We start from the raw sequence: 26,060 nt of genomic DNA, 5'->3' as shown, positions 1-26,060 counted from the left end.
AGTTAAAGAGTCATACACAGAAAGAGAAGAAACAGGTCAGGAATGTGCATTTGAGATCCTTGACCAAGTAGGGCCACCTTATTAATGCCCATCACTGGCTCAACTTACCAGTCTCTGTGCAGTCATCTTTCACCAAAAGGTAAGATTCTAGTATATGTCTATTTGTTTCTGCAAAAGCCTTTTCCAAAAGGAAGCAATATTCAGTTGATGTGTATGGAACCACAAGGGCTTTTAAGACTCCCTCCATCCCCATTTCACTCCCAAAAGCAAATGTTGCTGTTGTGCGGGAGGTCTGCAATCACAGCCATGGTTGAGAGGCTGCTTAAGTAGCCAAATGCATCAGAGGAGAGCCACTGTATTTAAAAGATTCAGAAGGGTGATGGTCTGAATAAACCCTAGTAAATAAGGGAGTGTTTTGTGGGCCCATTGGCATGTGAATAGAAACCCCAAGCAATAAACCTAAGATCCAGGAAAGGCACAAAAGAATTGGAGCCTCTTCAAATCTATCTAAGCTCTGACTTCTTAAGGCCTAAGAGACAAATCAAATAAATGCATATTGAAGAATAATTTATACATGGCTGGAATGTAAGACCACCAATGATTTTCTTAACAAAACAAAACACTGCACTAACACAAATGATAAAATATTAAGGAATTTTTAGATTACTCCACATATGGGATATCTTTTTCTCCTTAGCTGGGAAAGGCTTCCTTTGATAGACTAATTCTTGACCAGTTCACTTTATGACATGTGTCAAATATAAGAAGGCACACTAAATGGCCTAACCCAGACTGAACCAATGATCTCAGTCTTAGTCGTAACGGTGACTTTTAATGATATCTCCAATATCTATTTAATCTTTATATTTCAGGTACCTATTAAACACAAAAAAAAGGTTGACAACGTCTTTCTACCCAATGTGGTAGAAAATGTTCACCTTTCAGCTTTTCAAGTTCACACGGCTCCATCCATAATCCCAGAAGGACCCAACTGGTAATCATATGCCCTCCAAGTTTTCTTTCTTTCTTTTTTCTTTTTTAATGTTTATTCTTGAGAGACAGTGAGAGAAAGAGCATGAGCAGGGGAGGGGCAGAGATAGAGGGAGACACAGAATCCAAAGCAGGCTCCAGGCTCCGAGCTGTCAGCACAGAGCCTGACACAAGGCTCAAACCCACAAACTGCGAGACCATGACCTGGGCCAAAGTCAGATGCTTAAGCAACTGAGCCACCCAGATGCCCCTCCAAGTTTTATTTCTTTGAGCATCTGAATGAATAAACATGATTCGAACCTCCACTAAACCTTTATCTAATTTTTATTATCAGTATCAGAAGATATAGTATGGAATGATTGAGATGATAACATCCTAAAAGTTCCAGGTGAAGTAGGATTTGGCCTTATGTCCTAAGACGGGAGAGTTGATTTGCATTTCTACAACCTAGGGCCTTTGGTCAACAAGCAGCCTCACTGACTTGATTCTAGATTACTGACGAGGTGTGTTAGCCAGGAGAGATGTCATTGCTGCTAAGCAGTATTTATTAACAGTGAAAAATCAGCACAGAGATACATCTAAACAAACTTCAAAGCACTTATTGCTATTTGTTTCACTTAAGAACAGCATCCTCTCTTAATAGTTTTTTTTATTCTTCCTACAAATACTAAAACCCTCTTTAGACTTTTGTAAAGTCCTAATCCAAGTCTTTTTGTTCAGACAAGAAAATGTATCTTGGGTAAAGGAATAAATAGGTAGACGAATGAACAGAGTAGGCCAGAGAAATATTTACATACATAAATTTATACATGATATATGTAGCTTTTCAAATTAAGGAGAAGGTTGAGTCTATTCGAAGTAGATTAAATTATCACCTTACACGATACATAATGAATTCTGAATGGATTCCAGATATATATGCACACACACACACACACACGCACACAGACATATATACAAACGTATTTCTGAAATAGAACATGAAAAACAAAAGCCAAAAGGAAGATTGATGACTTTGATATCAAAGCTAAAAATTCAGCATGACAGGTGCCTGGGTGGCTCAGTCGGTTAAGTGTCTGACTTCGGCTCAGGTCATGATCTCACGGTTCATGGGCTTGAGCCCCACATTAGGCTCTGTGCTGATAGCTCAGAGCCTGGAGCCTGCTTCGGATTCTGTGTCTCCCTCGCTCTCTGCCCCTCCCCCGCTCATGTTCTGTCTTTCTCTGTCTCCCAAAAATAAATTTTAAAAGGGTTAAAAAAATTAAAAAATAATTTTGTTTAATGTTTTTATTTATTTTTGAGACAGAGAGAGACAGAGCATGAGCGGGGGAGGGGCAGAGAGAGAGGGAGACACAGAATCTGAAGCAGGCTCCAGGCTCCAAGCTGTCAGCACAGAGCCCAACACGGGGCTCGAACTCACAGGCTGTGAGATCATGACCTGAGCTGAAGTCGGATGCCCAACTGACTGAGCTACCCAGGCGCCCCCCCAAAAAATTTTTTTTAGTTCAGTATGACAAGGTATGGTGCCAGTTATCAACTTACGAGCTCTTAGCTCTAAATTCATCCTTGTCTGCTGTGATGTAATTAATATGGACCATGAAAATATTTCTTCTTCGCCAACTACAAGATATTAAGCTTTGTCAGTAGAGAGTACTGGAGGGACACTGGAGGAAGGTTTCTTTTCCAGATTCTGGGGTGCTTCTCTAGGCAGGCTCCTGCCGCGGGTGTGGCTTCTGCAGCATGAGGTTTCCGTAGTGGATGCGGCTTCGTGGTGGATGCCATTGGCAAGAGGCCCTCCGTGAAGGGCTTTCTCCTCCTGCCCCTCCTTTTGTGAGGGCTGCTTCACAGCCTCAGTGAACTTCTCTGCCATCCAGTGAGCCGTGGTCGCACCCTGTCCAAGGAGGTCACACCCTCTCCAATGGATGGCAGCCCTGGAGGGTAATGGCTGCTCACTATATCTGCTCTCCCTATATTCTTCAGAACTCTCTTTATTACTGATCAGCCATTCCTTCCATTACTTCAATCTCTTGTTATAGTTAATAAGTCTTTATATTAAACTTTCCTCAGTTTGATTACTGTGTGTGTCTGTCTTCTAATTGGCCCATGAATAATACAGAACTGATACCAGTAGTAGAGGGTTCCTAGGGGACAGACTCACAAAGGTGGAATTTGGGGATTTGTTTGGTTGCACCCTTGGGCTTGAACATGGTGCTGAGCTCCTTGACAATAGGAAATGGAATGCTAGTAATCCTTTGCATGCAGTGGCATGACAATTAACCAAGCTGTTATCCACGGTAGGTTGTGATAAAGTACCTACTGAAGTGTGTGCTTTGGGAGCCCAAATTGCTACCACACTGACTCTCAGGGCAGTAATGATGACCATAAATACTGGGGTGTGGGATGGACTTTTTTGGATGCACTTCAGCACTTAAGAAGAAAATGACAAGTACTGGTCCTTTAGGCTTCCACAGTAGCCTTTTAAAAAATCTATTTCTTGTAGTCACAGGGGTAATACTGCTAAAAATGAAACACACATTTTAATTGTGCAGAATGCTGAATTACAATGACAGTTGAATTCACAGTCCTGTCATTTCTCACTGCTGTTGAGATGGGCTCTCTCATTTCAGTGGTCAGGATGCAATCCCAGAATAGCAGCAGGCAATTGCCAAGGACAAGGTGGGTATGTCTATTATAAAAAGGGCAGCAGGGACATCTCAGTAGTCAGATTACAGACCTGGCACAGAGAGATCTTTTGCTGGTCAATGTGTCCCCCCAAATGAGAACATATGGGCAGCCAACTAGAATACTACTCCATCTATATAGGAGGAAAAACTCTGGTAGCCTAAGCCTGGCCTGAGTCAGCACAGTGGAGTGTCACAGTCTCTCACCCAGATTCCATACCTAAGTCAATTCACAGAGCAGGGCCCCTTGCCTGCAGGGGAGGCTGGATCCCCCTTGAGAAAGGACCCTATACCACTGCTGCAGGTACATTGTAAATCTTCTTCCAAACATTTTACTAAGGGATCTTCCATCATTTGCTAGAGTTACTGTTCATCAGAAAGGAAGAACATCCAGACCATTTGGTGAAGAATAAACACTACGTCTAAATTAATTCTAATTCCTGGGAACCCAAAACACACTGTGGCTCACTAAACTGAAGGCTTACAGTGATGTAATAGAAGGAGTCACATGTTCAAATTACAGTGGACTCAGTTGGTCCACGGACCCACCAAGTGGTTTTATGTCTGCAGTTTGTGAATGTATAATTGAAACAGACATAATTAACAACTGAAAGGACTCTTATATTGGTTCTCTAACCCATGAGTTGAAGTCTCATTATAGTAGGAAGGGATAATAGGAAGCCCCTGGAACTTTCCCTGTCAAGAAAGCAAACTAGAAGCAACATTACATCCCTGGGGAAACTGCAGAGATTAATGCCACCATCAAAACTTGAAGGAAGCAAAGGTGATGATACCTATCACATCACTACTTAACTCACCACTTTGGCCTGTGCAGAAAATAGGTGGATATTGGAAAATGACTAGGGACTATCAAGTTCACACCTTAATCAGATAGTGATCCCAATTGCAGCTGCTATCTCAGATGTAGTATCTTACAGGGATAAATGAATATCCTCCTGGTATTTGTTATGCAGTTATTGACCTAATTTGCCATGCCTTTCGCTCCATAACAAATTGTAAGGACCATGAGGAGCAGTTTGCTTTTACCTGGTAGAGCAGCAGTATTCTGTCAAAGTCTTGACTTAAGGCTTTGTCAATTCTGTTCCCTGCCATGATATAGTCTGTAGACACCTTGATCATCTGATAGTCTACAAAAATCACATTGGTCCACTATGTTGATAACATTATGCTGATTGGGTATGATGAGTAGAAGGTAGTAAGTGCTTAGGTGCCTTAGTAAGACCTACAAGAACTAGAAGGTAAAGGGCAGAATTCCACAAAAATTTAGGCCTATTAATCCCAATGAAGCTTCTTGGGGGTGCAGTGGTTTGGAGCATGTTAAATATCCCCTTCCAAGAAGAAAGACAGGTTGCTTCATCTCACACTATGTACCATGAAAAACAAAATCATGATGCGCAGTAGGCCTTTTTGGATTTTGAAGGCAACGTGTACCATATTTGAGTTTGCTATTTCAACCCACTTATAGACTAATGTATAAGATTACTAACTTTGAGTGGGGACCAGAGCAAGAGAAGGCTCTGTCATGAGTTTGAGTTACAGTATGAGCTGTGCTGTCATAGGTCCTAAGATCTATAGGTCCAAAGCCAATGATACTAAAAGTATCCTGGCATGTATGGAGTCTTTATCAAGCCGAATCCCAGGGCAGAACCCTAAGATTTTGAAGCAAATCTATGCCTTCTGCTGAGGATAACTATTCCACTTGTGCCTTGCTTGAGACTTATTACCCAACCATGGGATAGTAGGTGAACATGTGGCCTGAGCTTCACATCATGATTTGATGTTGGAGTGTCCACCTTGTCATAAACTTGAGCATGCACAGCAGCAATCTATCATCAATGGAAATAGTATACAATTGACCTACCCTGCTTGAGCAGGTCTGAAATGTACAGATAGCTTCCGTGAACATGTGGTTCAGACTCTTTCAACACCAACTTCTGTTGCATCCTCTTCCTCAATCAATAGCTCTAGCCTTAGGTGTTTCTAACAACTAGCTAGCCAATAAAAAATTTAAGCCTGGTTTATAGACAGGTCTGTATGACATATTGGTTCCACCCAAAAGAGGATAGCTGCAGCACTATGTTCCACTCGGGGGTGAACCAAAAGGGGGTGAAAGAAAACCCTTCCCCGTGAGAATTGCGAGTAGTACATTTGGTTGTCCACTGTGTCTGATCTGAGACATGGCCCAAAGTACATATCCACACTAATTCCTGGGTAGTTGCTAATGGTCTGGCTGTGTAGTCAGGGACTTGGAAGAAACATTAAAGGTTGGTGACAAGTAAATCTGGAAAGAAGTACATGGATGGATCTTGGAATGGGAACACACTGTGAAGGTATTTGTGTCCCATGTCAGTGCCCAGCAAAGGGCTTCTACAGCAGAGAAGGCTCTTAATCGGGTGGATAATATAATGCACTCTATGGGTATCAGTCTAATTCCCCAGCTACCCCAGTGCTTGCTCAGTGGACCCATGAACAACGTGGCCATGGTGGCAGAGCTAGAGGCTATGCATGGTCTCAGCCAACAACATGGATTTTCCCTTATTAAGGCTGTCATGCATTACTGACAACTGCCTAATCTGTGAAGAGCCAAGACCAATACTGAGGTTGCAATATGGTATTACTCCCATGGGTAACAGCCATCCACGTGATGGCTATTAAATTGGGCCTTTGCCATCATAGAAGAGATTCTTCAGTAGAATAGACATATTCTGGATTTGGATTGCCTTCCTGTGTCTATAATGCTTCTGCCAGCACTACCATCTGATGCACATACTCACAGAATGTTTTATCATGGCATTTCCTATAGCATTGTTTCTAATTAAGGAATAAACCATTTCACAGTAAAGGAAATGTTGCAGTGAACTCATGCCCACGAAATTAACATCCCTGGACACATGGAAATGTCTGGTCTAATTGAAAGGTGGAATAATTCACTGAAAACTCAGTTGTGACTGTTGGGAGATACCACCTTGAAAGGATGGAGCTGTTTCACAGGAGGTGACATACGAATCCAGGAATCAAGGGGTGGAAATGGAAGGGACTCCTCATGATTATACTTCTCATCTCAACAATCTCAAGCTGTGCTGGTTTGGAGGTCTTCGTTCCCAAGGTATGTTTCAACCAGGGACACAACGATGGGTCTGTTGATACAAGATCTAAGATGAGACTGCCATTTGGCCATCTTGGGATGGGATTCATAAGCCGCTAAACCGATAGGCAGCAAAAGGTGTTACTCTACTGGCTGGAATGGTCAATCATGATTACCAAGGGGAGATTGTACTGCTGGCACACAATGGAGGAAAGACCACATCTGGAACACGGGATTCTCTGGGTGCCTGAGTACTTCCATACCCAATAGAAAAGGTTGATGAAAACTGTAACAATCAAAGCAGGTAGAACAGTGTGACTCAGACCTTTTGGTAGTAGTATTTGGGCCACCACCAGGAAGACAATCAACCACTTGAGGTTCTCAGCAAAGGCAAAATAAATATTAAGTAGTGGGAGGTCATAATTTACAGAAACAAGGGCTTTAAGGTTTGAATCCACCTGTTGCCTGCTCCACCATTAGAATGAAAATGGAGCTGAACCATATGAATGAATATTTCTTAGCTAGGTGGTGTGTGTTTTGTCAGCAGACGGTACTGGAGGGATTTTTTTTTTTTTTTTTTTTTTTTTTTTCCCTGGTTCTGGGCAAAACTCGAGCAGTGCACATAGCTTAGCAGTGGAGTATCACTGGTGTGGTACCTCCTGTGGTTGGTTTACCCTGCATCCCCTTGGATGACTTCAGATTACCACTGGGATAACATCTCCCCCAGGCATAGCTGCCTAGCAGTGGATTTGCAGCTACCACTAACTTCATCCACAGACCCAAGGTTGTATCCTGAAATTATTTCTGGAATTCAGCTTGAGGAGAACAGTCAGTGGCCACTTCTTATACTTGCTATGCCAGTATCATTTAGAATTCTTTACTGCTTGGCAAATTATTTCTTAAAATATTACAGATAATATGCCCCATCACTCCAATCCACTCTTATAGTTAATATTTTATGAACTTTCTCTGTTCTTATTATGTGGCTTGTCTCCTGATTGTACTCTAATGATAAAGACACCACAAAGACAAAGACTTGAAGAAAATATTGACTGATGAAAATCCACTGACCACAGATTAGCTCCCAGCATATTTCAAGATAAAAAACCCTCCAATTGTTAAGACAAAAAAAAACACAATTCACAGAGGAAGTACAAATAAGCAAATAAATCATTTCACTTGCCAGAGTATTAAAATTTAACTTTGCCAATATCAGATGGAAAAGATACAGAAAACATTCTGATACCCCAGCTTGTGGGAACTGGAAGGCAATCTCAGTCTGTTAAAATTTTCAAAGTGTAAACCCTATGATGCAAATTTCCACTTCTCTGCATTTACTCTAGAGATATATTCACACATAAACAAGGGGGAGGGCGCAAAGATACTCTCTGCAGAAGTGTCAGTAAAAACTAAAAATTGCAAACCTACGATCCTTCAATAGATGCTTATGATACTCATACTACATATGCCAACAGAGAATTTAAGAATTTGGTGTGCGACATACACTAACTTGTAAAGATCTGCAAGTAGTAAGCGAAAAGAAGTTGCAGGATGATGTTAAAATAAAAATCCACATTATGTATTTTCTAAGGGTACATAATAGTACATAAAAAATGCTGGGGGGGGGGGGGGGTGGTTGTTTCATACCAGACCAGTTCCAGTAATTACTTCTGCAAAGTGGAGGGCAAGCAAGGGAAAGGGATTGGGGGATGGTCAAAGCCGACATACTTATGTTGAATAGTTTAAGGAAAAATAATTTGAGAATATGTATTTACATATTCCTTAAATTAAAAATTAAGACTTTAAAATGCTCATCTTGAAAATAGAATAAAATAAAGTAAAATCCTCATCTTGAACATTTTCTTCCGGCGAAGATGAAGAACCTGTACTTACCCTCACACTGAAAAACGGGACAACACACACCCAACAGTAGTTTCCAATACATTGGACTTTGAGCAAAGAACAGTGATCCTTGAAAGACAGGGAACGATCAACCCAGCTTACTGCCTTGCATTTCTAAGCAATGATGTAGGGAGGACACCCAGACAGAGCCCAGTGGACTTCCTGAGTTCAGATGGAGCTAAAGTCAAGGCAGTTGAAAGCAGCTGGAGTTCCCAGAGCAAAGGACCAGGGTGGCAAGCCACGGAGAGGAGCTCCAAAGATCTGCAGAATGTAGTCTCAGCAACATATTGGTCAGCACGTGCACAAGCTAACTACCAAAGGCTGGGGAAGCTTTCCAGGAAAAAGTATCTGGGAGCCTGCCCCAGGCTAGGAACAGAGCCTTTTCCCACTAGCCCAGACTAGAAAGGCCCCATAATCCAGGGACACTGGGTATACAGAAAGGTCTTGCCTCAGAACTGGGGAACCCTAGAATAAGTGCTGCTCTGCTCTCACCTAACAAAACTTAAATGCAAGACCTTGATCATACTGTTTTTCTGTGTCCCAGAACCAAAATAACCAGCATCAAACAGCTTAAAATTTACAACTTACATGCAAAAGAAACAGGAAAAGTATGACCCATAATGAACAAAAAAAATCAAACTGACCCAGTATTAGAATTAGCAGACACAGGCATCTAAAAAAAGCATACCACTGTATGATCAAAAACTAAAGATTGAGTATGTAGACATGGAAGATAAAAACCATGAAAAATGAACTTCTAAAAATGAAGACACCTGAAATGATAAACACACTGGATGAAACTATCATTAGGTTTAGACTGTAGCATTAGTGAACTTGAAGACAGCAATCTGACATGAAACAGAAAAAGATTAAAAAACCGAACAGTGCATGGATCAGCTGTGTGTCAACTTCCGGCAGCCTCTGTGACATCAGAACCCCTAACAAAGAAGGGAAAGGACAGAAAAAAATATATGAAGAAATAGTAGTTGAAAAATGTCCAAATCTGATGAAAGGCATATATCCTAAGAGACCCAACAAACCCCAAACAAAAGAAATGATAGCACAGCATGTCATAATCAAATTGCTCAGACAAGCAATAGAGAAAAAAATCTTAAAAAGCAACAAAGGAAAACAAAGATATGTACTGAGTAACAGAAGATGAAGATGACTGATTTCTCAGAGAACAATGCAATTGAGAAGACAATGGACCAACATCAGTAAAGTGCTGTAAACACTAAAGCACTAAAAATTTCTAAAGCTGGCAAATTTCCTCCACTGGCAAATCCGTATCTTAGTTACTATCTGCTGGTCTTGTATAACAATAGAGTAGACAACCCATCTCCAAACAGACTGATAAGGTAAATTCACTATCATTAAATTTCATAATCAAAATACAAAAAACACTTCAGTTAATAAAAAATTGAACAGATTGATTCAATAAACATGTAGATTTATTTTAAATCAGTTTGGTACATGATACAGGTTGGTTTTACAGTTTTTAATGAACTGAAATAGAAATTTCTAAATACAGCAGTGTCTGCCTGTGCAACAAATATCTGTAAGGTAAAGTAAGGTGTTTTGATAGAACTACATCCGCATGAACAAATCAGAAGAAAATCTGAAAAGGTTTCCATATACCTTCTGGATTTTAAAAAAACCAAATTTTTAATGGCTCAAGATAGTAAATTGCTAAAGGAAGGGGGGAAAAGGCCGTGAGTTCTGTTGTAAGAGCTCTTCTTGCAAAATCTAACTGGTTTCATATTATGGTTTTGTTATTAGAGCAATATTCAAAATTACAGAAGATGAGAAGGCGCCATCAGCTACATTTTCACAAAAATTGCTGTATGGACATTAATGTGTGATAAGGTATTCACATCTATGTAAATGATAATTATACCACTGTAGCTAAATTTTGCCACTTTGGGAGGAATGGAAATTCTGTATATTTTCAAATGAATCTTGGATCTTCTAGCACTCACTAAAAACTAACAGCCATGGCACCATAATAAAAGTTCTTGTGAGGTTCCTAGAACTAATTACTAATGAATATTACTAATGAAAACACAAAAATGTGAGGTAAACCTACCTTTTCCCAAAAACCTTTGAAGCCAGAGATTTTAAACAATTAAGGCACTTGAAAAGATTAGGTGTATGTACAAATGTGCAAGTAAAACAAACTTTAGCTGTACCAGCAAGTAACAAAGAAACAGTAAATCTTCATTTTAAGAACCTTGAATATAATCTAAATGCAAGGAATTTTGGCTAATGAAATGGACCAAAGCAACTTGTCATCTCCTACTACAAAATACTGAAAACCAAGTGCTAAACTCAGCCCTTAGAGGCTAAAGAAACTAAAAACCTTTAATGACCTAGAAAAGCAAAAACTTTCTTAAAACTAATGTAAACCTCTGAACTAATCCAATATGTCAAAGGCAGGGGAGAAGTCTCCCTCTAAAACTGAAAAAAACTAGTGCTGCCTAAGAAAACTAAAAAAAAAAAAATTAAAGTATGCATGCTTATATTATACTACAGGAACAGAAACTAAAAAGAAAGGACAGGAGAGAAGGAGAAAGCAGGAGAGAAAGAGAGAAAGAAGAGAAAGCACAATCTGTCTATCCTGGGCAATCATCATTAAAAACCTACAGTAATCCAATCAACCAAAAATCCCTAGATTTTCTAAAATTACACTGGTCACATTTCTGGTCTCAAAACTTAAAATGATTGTCTCGTTAAAGAACTAGTAAATGACTCTAAAACAACTTCCTTCCTTCTTGCCTCATAAAAATAGTTACTTTTCAAGAAAGCTTGGTGAAAATCCTTTCATGGTACAACAGTGTTGAAGTACAAAGGAAAATATAATTAAATCAACTTTAGCTTTATACTTTTTAACAGCCTAAGAAAAATGCTGGGAGGTTCAATATGTGAAGGCCTTCAGCTTTGTGGAATATCTTTTAGCTTAACTTGCTCGGGGCTGAAATCAAATAGTATTTAGTTAAATACTAACAGTATGGTGTCTAAAAGCAGGTTTACTACATCTTGTCAACAGTTACATCATCAGACCAACCTTTACCTTCCTTAATGTAAAAGAACAAATCACAAACATTTTAAGTTACAGTCTACCTTTCAGTCTGTCTTTTAAGGCACTGTTCTTTATTTTCTCAGTGATATAAGGTGCTTTACAAGGATGAACAATAACCTGCTATTCTTTAATGGTTTGTATCCTTTCCATTCGTTCCTTTAAATCTGGAATGTAATTCCCTGTGTGGCATCTTATTTCTAATGTAGAAAAAATAACTGCTATCGAGCACAAAATTTTACTCTAAAGATACAGTTTACTCTAAGGATACTAAATTTATAGATTTATTCCACTTTTGAAAGGACAGCCAAAAGTCCACCCGATTGATGCTCATTTGGCACATTCTTCTCAATTCTGGTCACTAGACTACATCCTGAGTTAGGATGAAAATAATGCAGCTTTCAGGCTTTAAAATGACTAAATTTAAACTGCCAAAAGAGTCATGAGGTTGTCTGCGCAGGACAATGTTTTCCATCACTTACAGAGTTACATTTGGTACGTCAAGAAGAGAGAACATAATCCCACAGCAGCAGCCATTTAAAATAAAAGAAGACAGCCACAAGGATTCATGCAGAATATTTTAAATATTCCTGTTGAGCAAAATGATTTAAGTGATTTTTCTTCAAGGACGATGCTCCAAAACATCCTATATGCATCCTCTGAAAATTTAAAGATCCTGGAATAGCGTCTTCCATGTGGGACATCTTGAAAGATAATATTTTGGTTTCAGTGAGTTATACACCAGTCCTTGTTAATTTAATGGGTCTGTTTACAGAGTGTGGTAGTTTCGTTCTTTCGATTTGCAGAATTTATAGAGAAAGAAAATTACAGCCTGCACACCCAAGACGAGGACAATTCCTCCAATGAAACTGGCTGCATCAAAGGTAGACTTCCGTCCAGGTTGTGAAGTCGGAGTTAAAGTGGTATTAGTCGTACCTGTTAAAAAGAGCGGAAAAATAACACTTGGTAAGTCTCACGATCCTCTATCATAATTTCAAGACCCACCTGAGCTTCTACTTGGCCATGTGCTCAATTCTATAAAGCATTTGCTCTTGGGTCAAGTCTTTACAGCTAGAATCTATCCCTAATTAAGGAAACCAACCATTTATCAATCCCATTCACTCCATCCAGCAGTATCAAGCAGTCAATGCTACCATATAAATCCAAACACAAAACTAACAGCAAAACATTCTCCTGGTACATAAATTATGCCCTGGGAACATGTAAAGCACTTTAAAAATGTGCAATTTCTTCAGACTACATATATTTTTACTTAATTATTACAGTAAATATTAATATTTGTTACGGTAAATACTTGAACATTCGTACAACTTTTGAATTTTACTAAACTACATAAGGTAAGTAAAAATTTGGTTGCAATTCTTCGAATCGCAAAAATTACCTTAAGTATCTACAATTTATAATTCCAACAAGCAAAAAACCTCATTATTAAAGGTACCGTAAATCTTGCTCGGCAAATTTTATGAGCATTACCAAACCATATGGAAAAAAAGCAAAAAAGTTTGAATTCCTTTTCCAGAGAGTAAAATGTTTCTAGAGAAAACAAAACATAAATTTCTTTTCAAGGAGTAAAACGTTTCCAGTGGAGCACCATCCATTTTACTAAAAAGCAATTTCATACTTAAATTTTTCTTTTTTCTTAAATAGAATATCAAATAGACACTGGTTGTAGTGGCTGTTTGATAAGCTGGCCACTTTAAAATTAATTACAACTGTTCCGTATTTCTTCCTGTGAAGACAAAATGGCTTCCCTGAAACCAAGAGAAAGGTAGCACAAGAATAAGCGAAAAGAATAAAAAAAACATAAAAGAACAGTATTTTAAATACAGAGAGGAGGATTCATAACCTACAATGATCTGTGGCATAACCTGAATATGATTTCATTTATAATACAAACTAAGTTACTCTTCAGATGCACTTTTAGTATCCAAAATCTATGAAGAGCTCACCAAACTCCACACCCGAAAAACAAATAATCCAGTGAAGAAATGGGCAGAAAACATGAATAGACACTTCTCTAAAGAAGACATCCGGATGGCCAACAGGCACATGAAAAGATGCTCAACGTCGCTCATCAGGGAAATACAAATCAAAACCACACTCAGATATCACCTCATGCCAGTCAGAGTGGCTAAAATGAACAAATCAGGAGACTATAGATGCTAGAGAGGATGTGGAGAAACAGGAACCCTCTTGCACTGTTGGTGGGAATGCAAACTGGTGCAGCTGCTCTGGAAAGTGTGAAGGTTCCTCAAAAAATTGAAACTAGATCTACCCTATGACCCAGCAATAGCATTGCTAGGAATTTACCCAGGGGATACAGGAGTGCTGATGCATAGGGGCACTTGTACCCCAATGTTTATAGCAGCACTTTCAACAATAGGCAAATGATGGAAAGAGCCTAAATGTCCATCAACTGATGAATGGAGAAAGAAGTTGTGGTTTATATACACAATGGAATACTACGTGGCAATGAGAAAGAATGAAATACGGCCCTTTGTAGCAACGTGGATGGAACTGGAGAGTGTTATGCTAAGTGAAATAAGCCATACAGAGAAAGACAGATACCGTATGTTTTCACTCTTATGTGGATCCTGAGAAACTTAACAGAAGTCCATGGGGAAGGGGAAGGAAAAAAAAACAAAAGAGAGGTTAGAGAGGGAGGGAGCCAAAGCATAAGAGACTCTTAAAAACTGAAAATAAACTGAGGGTTAATGGGGGGTGGGTGATGGGTATTGAGGAGGGCACCTTTTGGGATGAGCACTGGGTGTTGTATGGAAACCAATTTGACAATAAATTTCATATTAAAAAAAAAAGAATTATAAAGGAATGTAAAGAAATGGTGAGGGGGCGCCTGGATGGCTCAGTTGGTTGAGCATCCAACTCTTGATTTTGGCTCAGGTCATGATCCCAGCGTCATGGGATGGAGCCTGCCTGAGATTCTCTCCCTTTGTCTCTCTCTCTTTCTCTCTCTCTTTCCTCCTCTGCCCCTCCCCCATGTGCGCTCCATGGGCACATGCGCGCGCTCTCGCTCTCTCTCTCTCTCCAAAAAAAAAAAAAAAAAAAAAAAGAAATGGTGAGAAATATGGCTGAGGTACACATTTGGCAGTGCTAGCTTGGCTTTTTAGACCTTTCCTCAAAAAAAGATGGCTATATTATCTTCACTCTAATTGCCATGATCTAACACAGCACACAACTAATCACTGTTTAGTAATTTAATTTGTAAGTTATAAAAAATTAGATCTCGCCTACAAGTTGTACTAAAAGGTTTTGGAGAAACATTACCACATTTAACTCTAACATGTCATGCCAAATGCAGTTACACATTAATAAATGAGAAGGACTCTCAGCAAACCTACCATTACTGCTCTAACAGCCAACTATCTTGGTCCTCCAAAATGTAAGAGATGAGTTTTACTCACAACCATTCATGAATAAAACTGGAAAATGGTGGCAGAAACAGTATAAGGCAATGTTGCATACACATCCTACCTCACTGTTAGTTTAAAAAACCCTCAATTACCTGATGTAGTAACTGTGGTGGTAGTTGTAGAAGAGGAAGGCAGAGTTGTGGTTTTAGCTGGAATGTAAACAAAACTTATTAAAAACGTAAATTCCCAAACCTCTCAATATCTAACAATTTGTCTTTAAAAATAATGCTACCAATTTCACATGCTTTCCATTTTTTAAAGAATAAAGGCCAAGTTTCAGTTAATGGTTCACTAACTTATCTACGTAGCCAGAATACTAGCTTTTAAATGCTTCTGAAAACATCAAGCAAGCACGAAATTGTATCCATGTTAACATCTATGTACATGTTTATGTATGGAATTTATGTACACAGCTGGATAAAACTCGCAAAGAAACGCACAGAAGGGCAAGAATTAGTGTTTAAGTAAGGGAACTATATGGGTTTGTTTTGTTTTGTTTTGATAAATAACCTTGCTTCTGTGGCAAAAACTATTAACTTAAAAGGTCATCGTAAGAAACAGGTGCAACTCAGTACTTCTCCAGTAGGTATCAAGATAGCCTTAACTTCTTTCTTTCAAGGGGGTGGTAAACTTTTCTTAAAAAGGCGGACAGTAAATATTTTAAGCTTTTTGTACACTGTGTAGTGCAAAAGCAGCCCAGGACACCATGCATCTGAACAGGCATGGTTCTGTTTCAATAAAATTCGATTTATAAAAGAACAGGTCCTCAGGAGTCAAAGACCCCCAATTTAAATTATAAGAGCCCAAAGGTAAGCTCTAGTCTACCATACTACATGAATTCCAATAATTTTTTTATCTGAAAATACCTATAAAGAAATGAACACTTGTGAGAATTAACCTGAATGTAAACACATTTTAGGAACTAAAGCAATGTATTAACAGACCTCTGTTAGTACTAATATTACTAATAGTACTCTGTTAGTACTAACAGATTCTAATAAAAGATATGTTAACAATACTGACAGGATATTCTCATACATGTCTGTATCCCTTTCTCTCAATATGAGCATTGCTGCATACATTTTCCCTACCCTGCTCTTGGAGAGACAATTAGGTCATCTCTCATTTCTCCGTACTACAAACATCTTGCAGGGAAATACTTGATCTCATCTCTGATAGGACTGATTCTTATACAGAATTCCTAGATTAAAGGGTATGATTATTTTCAGACTTTTAATCCTTTAAAAGTTTCTGTTGCTTATACATTCTGTGTAACACACTAACACTTTACAAATTAGACATATATTCCTTTCAATCTTAAAACAACACTATCAACAAATTTTGTCTGACAATGGATGGTAGAGAAAGAAAGTTTACACATTTTCTGATTCTCACGAACAATCCTCTGAACGTGGTACAAACTAATTCTTTTTTTATAAATAGGCAAAACATTCACACACTTTTACTTTTGACTGAAGTAGGGAATATACTTCTATTGACCCACAGTTCCTTTCATTAAAAAAAATAATTCAGCAGTTATAAAAGTTGCTACTGGTGATGGAAATATAGAAAATACAGTAAATTAAGTAATCTCATGCTGCTTCCAGCCAGCCACTTCTCTAGGTATGTATGTAACAAAAAATTTAAAAATGTGCTAAAACTTAATAGTTTGTCTTCCACTTAATATATTACAAATATTTCCGACCACATTTCTAACGTAATTTAGTCATTCTGTTATGGTATTATTTATTGACATTCATATTTATTTGTAACATACATACGTCATGACTTTGTATGTGACTATGTATAATAGACTATGTATAATAGAAGACTATTATAATTAACCCCAGTGAACACCCTTCTAAGTAAATCAGATTCCCTTTGAATCATTTCTTTAATAATCCCTTAATTTTTCACTTGCTCTCTTTCCACAGTAGGTATGAAAAGAGACCATGTAAAGGTTTGTTTTTCAACCACTAATTGCCATGCAATTGGTGCATTTTCTATAAGCAAGCCCTGGCTTCTTTCCACTTTACAGAACCCAAAGAGACAAAACAAGGAAGACTCCATCGTAGTTCGCTGGAGAACCCAGTGCAGAGCAAGCATGAAAACTGCATCAAGATCCATGGAGGAGAAATTAAAAGTGAACCCACAATGGTTTTAAAGAAATTGATTCCCCCGCTCCTGCTTCCGGTTTACATCCCACCTTTAGGAAACTAATTTTCCCTCAACGTCTCTGCTTTCATCAATCTTTAACATCCTCCTAGTCAGTGACTTCTAATGGTGCTACTACTGTGTGCTCTCCGCAAGTTCTGTAGCATTTGCAGATCTCTATGGCATGAATATTTCCACCGTAATTCAAGCCACCAACATGGTATCACTGAATGTGTAGCTGGGAAGAGCTATGCACAACTGGCAAGCAAAACCTGGTAACAAGCTAGCTCACCACTGCCAATGTCTTTCAAAATGAGTTCTGGCCCTTACTACAACATCTGACCACTTTTTCCTCTGAAAATAAAAGTTTCTTGGACACACTTCTCTGCCCATCCCTACTCAGTTTCCTCTCCAGTCCTCTTCTTCTCAACTCTTACGTGTTACTGTTCCACAGAGTTTGGTTCTTAAGCCCTATTCTCCTCTCTACAAGCTGCTCCTGTGGACACTACTACTGCCTACTGATCAGCTTAATCTGTACTGTTAGCAAAGAGCTGTGCCATCACCTCCATCAAGTTCTATCACTTCTACTTCCTAAGTCTATTTGCATACACCTGCAACTCTTCCCCTAGTAGTTCCCCAGAATTCCCACCACAGGTTATCTATTCTAATCTCCATGTGTCCACTCTTGTCTTCCTTCCAATCTGTCCTCCCAATCTGGCTCTTGACCTGTTACTGTCCAGCTCAATTTTTCCTCACCGTGTACTCCAAATGCAATTCCCTGACCTCATTACACTCTTTCTCATCTCCTTCACCACATATGCCGTTATTCCACATATACACCTTCCTACAAACATCTCAACACACTGGGCTTACTTACCTTTTTCGTAGTTCCTACCACAGACAAAATGCTGTCTTACTTCTATCTCCAAACCCTATCATCTAAGCCTAGTACTTTCCTGGAGTAGACTTTTTTTTTTTTTAATGATTTACTCCTCCTATCACTTTGGTAAAGATTTTTAGAAGGAGAAAGAAGGTATAGTGAAAAACTTTCCAGCTGTTTAGGCTGAAAAGCCTATCTTTCTGGAAAGCAATCAGTACTTAAAGCCTTAAAATAATTCTATCCTCTGACCTAGAAATGCTGTTTGAATCAATCCTATCAGGGTTAACAGCACATATTTCCCTGTAAGACATCCACTGCATGGAGAATGACCGATGACCTAACTATCCAACCAAGTGCAGCATGGTTAAAGCGCATACAACAATGTTTAAGTAAGAAGAAAAACAAATTCAAACATGTATGAACATACCATCCAATTTCATAGTAAGTATATTTATTTAGATATACCCACAGAAGAGACTGGAATAACTTTATCACTGAAAACATTTTGGTACCTCTGGATGATGGGAATTATAGGGAATTTTAATTTCCTTTAGGCTTCTGTATTTCCCAAGATTTCCACAAAATCCACAAAAAGCACTGTGTGAACTCAATGTCCAAAGATACAGCAAATCCTCCCATGTACAATGAATATGAAACACTGGAGTTATGTGTCGCTGTCACAGACAACTCATATTAATGTAATTATGGTCCAAAACTAAATATATCTACTAGTTTTTTAAATTATACTAAACTTTTAGGTACTTAATTGCTAACAAATTATCCATCAGAAGGCCTTGCAAATCCTGAAGAAGAGGAAAAGAATCAATTATCTTGTATTACCTGTAGAATTGGTTGGCATCGGAGTGGGCTCGGGTTCTATTTAAAAGAAACAAACATTAAGTCCAAGCAATCTCAAATATCACAATCTATTATACTATTTTCCAAATTGCAGTCATTTGAATACCACTTTTATAATTTTTGCATTTAAGTACCACCTTGCGGAGGAGACTGACAGTTGCTCTGAATACTCATCTCCCCTTCTTTAGAAATGGAAGCACCAATCTAAGGTTGACACTTCCCTCCCCTGAGGAAAGACAGACATTTTTTTGGCCTCCCCTGCAGCTAGGTAGTCAAGTGTAACTTCTAGAAAGCATCTGTAAGGTAGATGTGGGCCTCTCTCTTTCCTCTTCCCGCTGGCAGGAAGACTAATTGATGGCTGGAATAGGAGCACTCACCTTAGAGAGTAAGGTCAGAGATATTCTTGAGGAATGCCAGTAAAGAGCCCGAGTTCCTAATGGTTGTAGAGCTGCTACTCTAGCCCTCTAGCTACACCTGAGCCCAGACTTCCTCTACATAAGAGTGAAGTCTGTCTGTTGCTTAAACCACTCTAATTTGGGTTTTCCTATCTTTCATAGCCCAAACTAATTCTAACTGATACATCCTCAAATAAATATAATTACTTATTTGATTTTTCTCTAAATTACTATCTTTTAAAATGTCTTACTTGGGGCACCCGGGTGGCTCAGTTAAGCATCTGACTCTTGATCTCGGATCAGGTCATGATTTCACAGTTCATGGGACTAAGCCCCTTTTCAGGCTCAGCGCTGACAGCTCGGAGTCTGCTTGGTCTTCTCTCCCTCTTCTCCACGCACCCCCTCCCCACCAGCATGCACACGCGTGCGCTCTCTCTCAAAATAAACAAGCATTTAAAAAAATACTTGTTTTGGGGCGCCTGGGTGGCTCAGTCGGTTAGGCGGCCGACTTCGGCTCAGGTCATGATCTCACGGTCCGTGAGTTCGAGCCCCACGTGGGGCTCTGTGCTGACAGCTCAGAGCCTGGAGCCCATTTCAGATTATGTGTCTCCCTCTCTCTCTGACCCTCCCCTGCTCATGCTCTGTCTCTCTCTGTCTCAAAAATAAATAAACGTTAAAAAAAAAAAAATTTTTTTTTTAAATACTTGTTTCTAGAAAGTATTATCATGAAATCACAGGTCTGATTATAGTTATTAGTGTTTTCTAATATATATCAAAATAGATACTAAAATTGTTTGCTCTTTTACCACCTAAACCATACTATATTCACTGTACATAAGGGATAATGGACCTCACACTAGTGAAATTCTCAGTCACAAAGTTCAAGTTCGAATGGGAAAATGCCTACTAAAAGTAAATTGTTACAGGTAGTCATTCAAGGCTACTGACACACTCCAGAAACCTCTTTTGCTCTATTTAATTATTACCTATGCACCAAATTACAAATTGACTTCCCTATCCATTTGTAATCTTATTTAAAAAATCAGTTGTTTCATCTAGGAATTTAAACTATTTCCTGAGCAAAGAGTTATGGTTAAAGAGTAATCAATTTCCTCAAATTAAAGTACAAATATGAGAAAAAGAGGGGTGGCCTGGTGGCTTAGTAGGTTAAGCGTATGACTCTTGGTTTCAGCTCAGGTCACATTCTCACAGTTCGGGAGTTCAAGCCCTGTTCTACGCTGACAGCACAGAGTTTGCTTGGGATTCTCTTTCTCACTCTCCCCCTACCCTGCTTGCTCTCTCTCTCTAAATAAATAAACTTAAAAAAAAAATGAGAAAACAGAGGAATACAGAAAAAATTCAACCATTAATACAAACTATGCTAGAGAATGTGACAATCACCAGCACCACAACCAAGAAAAGTGCCAGAACAAGGTTGTCTAGGCCTGTAAAATGCAAATAAAGAGAAGGTCTAAAATGCAGGGAGTTTCCAGAAGAGTTAAGAAAAAAAAAAAAGAAAAAAAGTAAATGAGGAGGTATCTCTCTATCTGCAGCATTCCACAGTGCAGCCAAATCACTAAACTAAGATACAAAACACTGTCCTTTGTATCAGTATATGTTATTTATATCCAAATTTCTAACAAGATTAGAATTATGGAAATGGCAAACCAAATACTGAACTAAGGCTTCCTGAGGCAAAGATCTTCCTCACCTCTCTGGCCACTTTCCCCGACAGTCAATGTGAATACTTACCAGAACAGAATTTTGTGCCATTCAACACCTGGCAATCACTAGCTGTTGAATTATGGGAACAGTAGCTTTTGTCTGTTACGGGGAGGAAAAGACACAGAGCACCAATCACTTGCTTATATTATCTTTGACTTTGTTACTAAGCTCCAGAATTGCTTCCAAAAATCAAACTCAAGGATAAATACTTTATAAGTCCACAGACTGATAAAATAACTTTTATTTTCTTTTCCCCACTGTTTAAGAAGTAATACATAGGATCCCTCCAAATATTCTTCTAAACTCATCATAAATATACTGAACAGATAAATCAGAAAACACTCAGATCACAGAACTGTAGCATGACTACCATACAGGGAAGGTTGCTAGAATCTACAAATAGGGCTGAGTCAGTAGGGAGAAAGAGTCAAGATCTTTAATAAAGGCTTAGTCACCACAGGAGGTGCCCGGATAGCAGCAGCAGGACCTCTGTTCCAGATCTCTGCTTTGGTCATCTACACTTTCTAAAACTGCTTTCCTAGATGGTCAGACTTGTAACAAGAGTAAGGGAGACCTTTCCCCAACATATCCTACAGTAAAGTATTGGAGCCCAAAAAAATACGCCAAGTCCCAAGGAGAAGAGGCGTGTGCTCTTAAATTCCATTTTATGACTTTAAAAAAAGGGACTCTTAAACAACAAAAAATTAACTTTACCCCAAACTAAGCTAATACCTTAATTTTAAAAGAAGTTTTTCAACTTTTTTATGTAGTGATATATCCACAATTCTTACATTTTTTTAACGCACAAAGAAGCTTAACATATAGTGTTAGCTTTTTCTTTTATATACATATAAACCAGATAGACTGTTTTACTGATAAGAAAAAAATGCAACTACCTTCCATTAAAAAAACAGAACATGCTATAATTCCGCAGTCCTAACAAAAACCTTATTGGCATTTCAAAGTATCTTCAAGTAGCTCTTTATCCCTCAAATTAAAGGTTACTCTCTTCCCATGTCATTCTTCTTTCATATTTAAGTATCCAACAAAGTTTTATAAGGTCTCCATAGTTCATCTAGTAGGTGACAGAAGATAAATGCCTCCTTTTTCTAGACAACTATTTTCAGGGGAAAATTTTACAACTTTCTTTCACTGCTAATTTCAGTGTACCTGTACCATTCCATCTTCCAAATCTTTAAAATCTCTCTTCCCTTGGGGCACCTGGGTGGCTGTCGGTTAAGCATCGCACTCAACTTTGGCTCATGTCAGGATCTCACGGTCCCTGAGTTTGAGCCCCATATTGTGCTCCACGATGACAGCACAGAGCCTGCTTGGGATTCTCTCTCTCAGCCCCTTCCCTGCTCACGTGTTCACGCACATTCTCTCTCTCTCAAAATAAATAAACTTAAAAAAATAAAAACTACTGAACCTTAATTATCCCTCTAAGGAATTAAAGGTGTGGGGACAGAATGGGAGACCAGAGTTTTGGGGGGAAATGTGAAGCCACGGGCACTTTAACGAAAAAGTATTTGACTTGCAAAATAAATAGTAACACACTATACCAAATTTTCTACATAATTTTCAAATGTTCAGGAATGCCCTGTAGAATACCTTAAAAGGTTAAAACAAAACAGTTTGCAGCCTCAAAATTGAAGCAATCTTTTCCTACCTTTACATTCTATCCAAAAGCAGGTAGTAGCATCAAGGCTAGCATTGAAACAGGAAACACAGCTGTTGCGGTTTTCACAGATACCTGGTGGGGAGGGGCATATAAAACCAATCAATTGATAACTCACTTTGAGTTTGCATCACTTACCTTTTTTACACAAATGTGAGCATTACATATGATACTGAACTTACTAATTCAGAGAAGTGGTAAAACGTTATATAGCCCATTGATAGATGAATGGATTAAAAAAAGTGTATACATTTTGCAGTATTTTTCAACCACAAAAAAAGGAAATCTTGCCATATGCTACAACATGGATGAACCTTAAGGGCATTATGTGAAATTAGACATTCAAAAAAGGACAAACACTGCATGATTCCACCTATATAAAGTATCTAAAACAGTCACAGTCAGAAGCAGAAAGTAGAATGATGGCTGCGGGGAGGGGAAATGGAGATTTGCTGGTCAAGCAGGGTATAGTTTCAAGTAGGATGAAAAGTTCTAGAGCTCCTCTGTATAACATCGCGCTTACAGTTAATAATGTACTTTACACTTAAAAATTTGTTGGATTGGTAGACCTCATGTTAGATGGGTTTTTTTTTAACCACACACACAAAAACACTTCATAAATTGGCTTAATAAAAATTTCCTATCATTATAAATGACTGAAGAAGCTGAAATAAACTCAAGAGAAAGGGAAGGAAAAAACCCCACAAGCTAGTGAGAAGGCTCAGTACCTATCTAGGCAACCCTTTTTCACAGGTCAGCTATTTCACAGACACTCAGGGTTTCTTGAGCCATTTTAAAACATCCATAAAAAATAAAAATATTGGGAAAAAAGGCTATGTTATAAGGCCAACACCACACACAGGGAAATCACTGCCCTAAAACATCAGCTGAGACACTGGAATTTTTAATAGTAATAATGATTTGTTACAGATTGAACCCAAGCTCTGATGATGCCCATTCTGAAAACCTCAAGAGATTCGGAACTCATAAACGGCCTGCTCTTTCCAAGGTCCCCCATGAATGGAGGGTAAGAAACAACAAGACCTGGAAGGAGCAACATCCATGTACACATAATTTAACAAGTTAGCAGGGTTTTTGTCAATAATTTAAACCAAATGACCAAAAGACTTTAGAATAGGGCTCTATCCATTTTCCTGGAAGGTTGATGCCCCCCAAAACATTCATATTTGCTTTCCCCATGCCTTAAAAAAAACAGTTCTGCATAGAGGCAACGCATTTCAATATTTTATGACTAGTATTCATCAGGGACTGGGACATATATAATACCCTGAATAAGGGGTTCACAAAATAGAAAATAAATTCTGTAGACGTTTGTATACTGATAAAAAAAAAAAAAAAAGCTAGTTGTCTAAAATCTTTTGTGCCTGATAATTAATGTTTGAATAGCATAATCAATGTTATTTACAATGAACTAAACTTGCGACCTTTCATTTTAGACTGAAGCTTATCCAACTATTTACAGAAAACAAAACATCTTTGCACAACTTTCAATTACAAAAAGGCAATTAACGGGAATCTCCAAGCTTCTCTTGGAAAAATACACACAACACTCCAAAACTACAATTCTGGGAAAAAACTGCAAAATCAGCAGGAGACAATACACATTGTGCTCTATCCTCTTAAAAACAGTGCAGTCAGAATATCCAGTATCGTACTGCAATTTACTTTCCTCATTTAACAATTTTTGAATTTTACTATTACATCTTTATAAACAATTATACATTTTATTAAACTTTCATAAAACAAACCAAAGGAAGACACTGCAAAATAGTATCATCAGCCTGAGGGAATGGGGCGGGGGGGAAACCACGGTAAATATCCTGACACTCCACGGCAATTCTTTGGTCAAGATGCCAGTTACTCCTTACTCAATATTAACTACAATCACCAATTATACTAAATTGCAGGTTTTAAATATCTAGGGCTCCTTCACCTTTCTACCTTAAATTTATCTTCCCTTCTCTTTTGTGTTGTAAAGACATTGCCAATTCAATGTACGCCTCAACCAGTACCCAAGTCTACTGCAGAGCTTAACAAAGGGTGTGTTCCTGATCGGGTTTTGGAAAACCAACAGACCTGGGTTCCAATCCCAGCTTCACAATCAACTAAATTTACGCTTCTCGCAGTTACTTTAACTCCATCTTCCTCCTAGATTTCACTGCCTATCTTCTAATTTAGCCTTAAATACCAAAAAGGATACGTGAAGCACTGAGTACACGAATGGTTACTTTTTTTCTTTGCACATAGCAAAGTTTTAATTAATCGAATGCCCAACCCTCGAGTATATCTCATACCTATCCGCAGAATCAATATAGTTAGATCCCAGGCAACTTATTTTCTCAGACCGAAGTCGGAGACACTAGCAGCATTAACGTCTACGGTTTCTTTCCCTCTTTCGCCAACTTCTGGAGAAGCCTTCTCTCGGAGGCAGGACCTGGGTGGGCAAACGGCTAACCCCAAAGAGAGGGGGGTTCGACTTCATCAACAACTTTGGAGGCGAGTCGCCTCGCCCCATGATCAACCCCACTGCAGCCACCGCGGGAGGAAGCCACGTCCCCTCTTCCGAGCGTGAAGTGAGACTGGGGATTACGAGGCACTTTTTAAAAGCATGTCGGCGTAGGGCACTCGGGGTGGCAAAGGCCACGGAGGCTCGACCGCCCCTTCTCCCCGGGGCGCTCCCCACCCCCGCCACCCCGAGCCGGGCCCCGGCTGGACTCGGACGGGCCGCCATGTTGCTGGAGCGCGGCCCGCCCGGGCCCCGCGCGCACCGCGGGCAGGACAGGCGGCTCGGCTCGGCGGGCGTGCCAGTGCGGGAAGCCCGTTGGGCCGGCCCCCACCTTGTGCTGGAATGGTGACCGGCGTTAGAGTCGTCACCGACGTCGGAACTGACTTGGTGGTCGCTAAAGTCGTAACTGCAGTCACGTTCGGGTCCGGGGAGACGTCCTGAGCCGCGGTCAGCACACAGAGCGCGGCCAGGCAGGCAGCGGCCCACGGCAGCTGGCGGGAGAGCCCCGACATCACGTCCTCCGCGCAGATGTTCCGGCGAAAGCTGCTGCGAACTCCGCTCCGTCAGTCCCTCTGTCCCCTGCGGCACCGCCTCGGAGAGTCTGGTCCCCCGCGAGATCGCGACGGGGTCACGTGA

At 39.4% G+C, this 26,060-nt stretch overlaps 2 protein-coding genes across 6 annotated transcripts in view; one reads left to right on the top strand and one right to left on the bottom strand.

Moving 5' to 3' along the window:
• Positions 1 to 2,190, top strand: part of CCDC162P (uncharacterized) — a 176,946-nt gene extending 174,756 nt beyond the window's left edge. For all 5 annotated transcript variants that reach the window (XM_053904591.1, XM_053904590.1, XM_053904589.1 and 2 more), the window contains one exon: positions 873 to 2,190. In XM_053904591.1, the coding sequence (XP_053760566.1) occupies positions 873 to 998 (126 nt within the window). In that variant the 3' untranslated portion in view covers positions 999 to 2,190. The remainder of the gene's footprint in view (positions 1 to 872) is intronic.
• Positions 2,191 to 10,112: 7,922 nt separating this feature from the next.
• Positions 10,113 to 26,060, bottom strand: CD164 (CD164 molecule). The gene is made up of 6 exons (XM_019443045.2): positions 25,756 to 26,060; positions 22,889 to 22,972; positions 21,247 to 21,318; positions 19,082 to 19,117; positions 15,300 to 15,356; positions 10,113 to 12,691 (listed from the first exon to the last, which is right to left on the bottom strand). Exons 1-6 carry the CDS (start codon positions 25,934 to 25,936, stop codon positions 12,525 to 12,527), a joined length of 597 nt encoding a protein of 198 aa, XP_019298590.1. The 5' UTR covers positions 25,937 to 26,060; the 3' UTR covers positions 10,113 to 12,524.

The sequence above is a fragment of the Panthera pardus genome, unplaced genomic scaffold, assembly GCF_024362965.1.
Source record: "Panthera pardus isolate Hobbes unplaced genomic scaffold, ASM2436296v1 HiC_scaffold_17, whole genome shotgun sequence".
NCBI lineage: Eukaryota > Metazoa > Chordata > Mammalia > Carnivora > Felidae > Panthera > Panthera pardus.
The sequence above is the reverse complement of the archived record's forward strand: the minus strand, read 5'-3'. Positions and strand labels throughout refer to the sequence as shown.

Coding starts and splice junctions, on each gene's coding strand:
- CD164 (XM_019443045.2), bottom strand. CDS start 25,936: ATGTCGGGGCTCTCCCGCCAGCTGCCGTGGGCCGCTGCCTGCCTGGCC. Junction 19,118..21,246: donor TGGCACAAAATTCTGTTCTG/GTAAGTATTCAC, acceptor TCTTTTAAATAG/AACCCGAGCCCACTCCGATG. Junction 15,357..19,081: donor GATGCCAACCAATTCTACAG/GTAATACAAGAT, acceptor TTTACATTCCAG/CTAAAACCACAACTCTGCCT.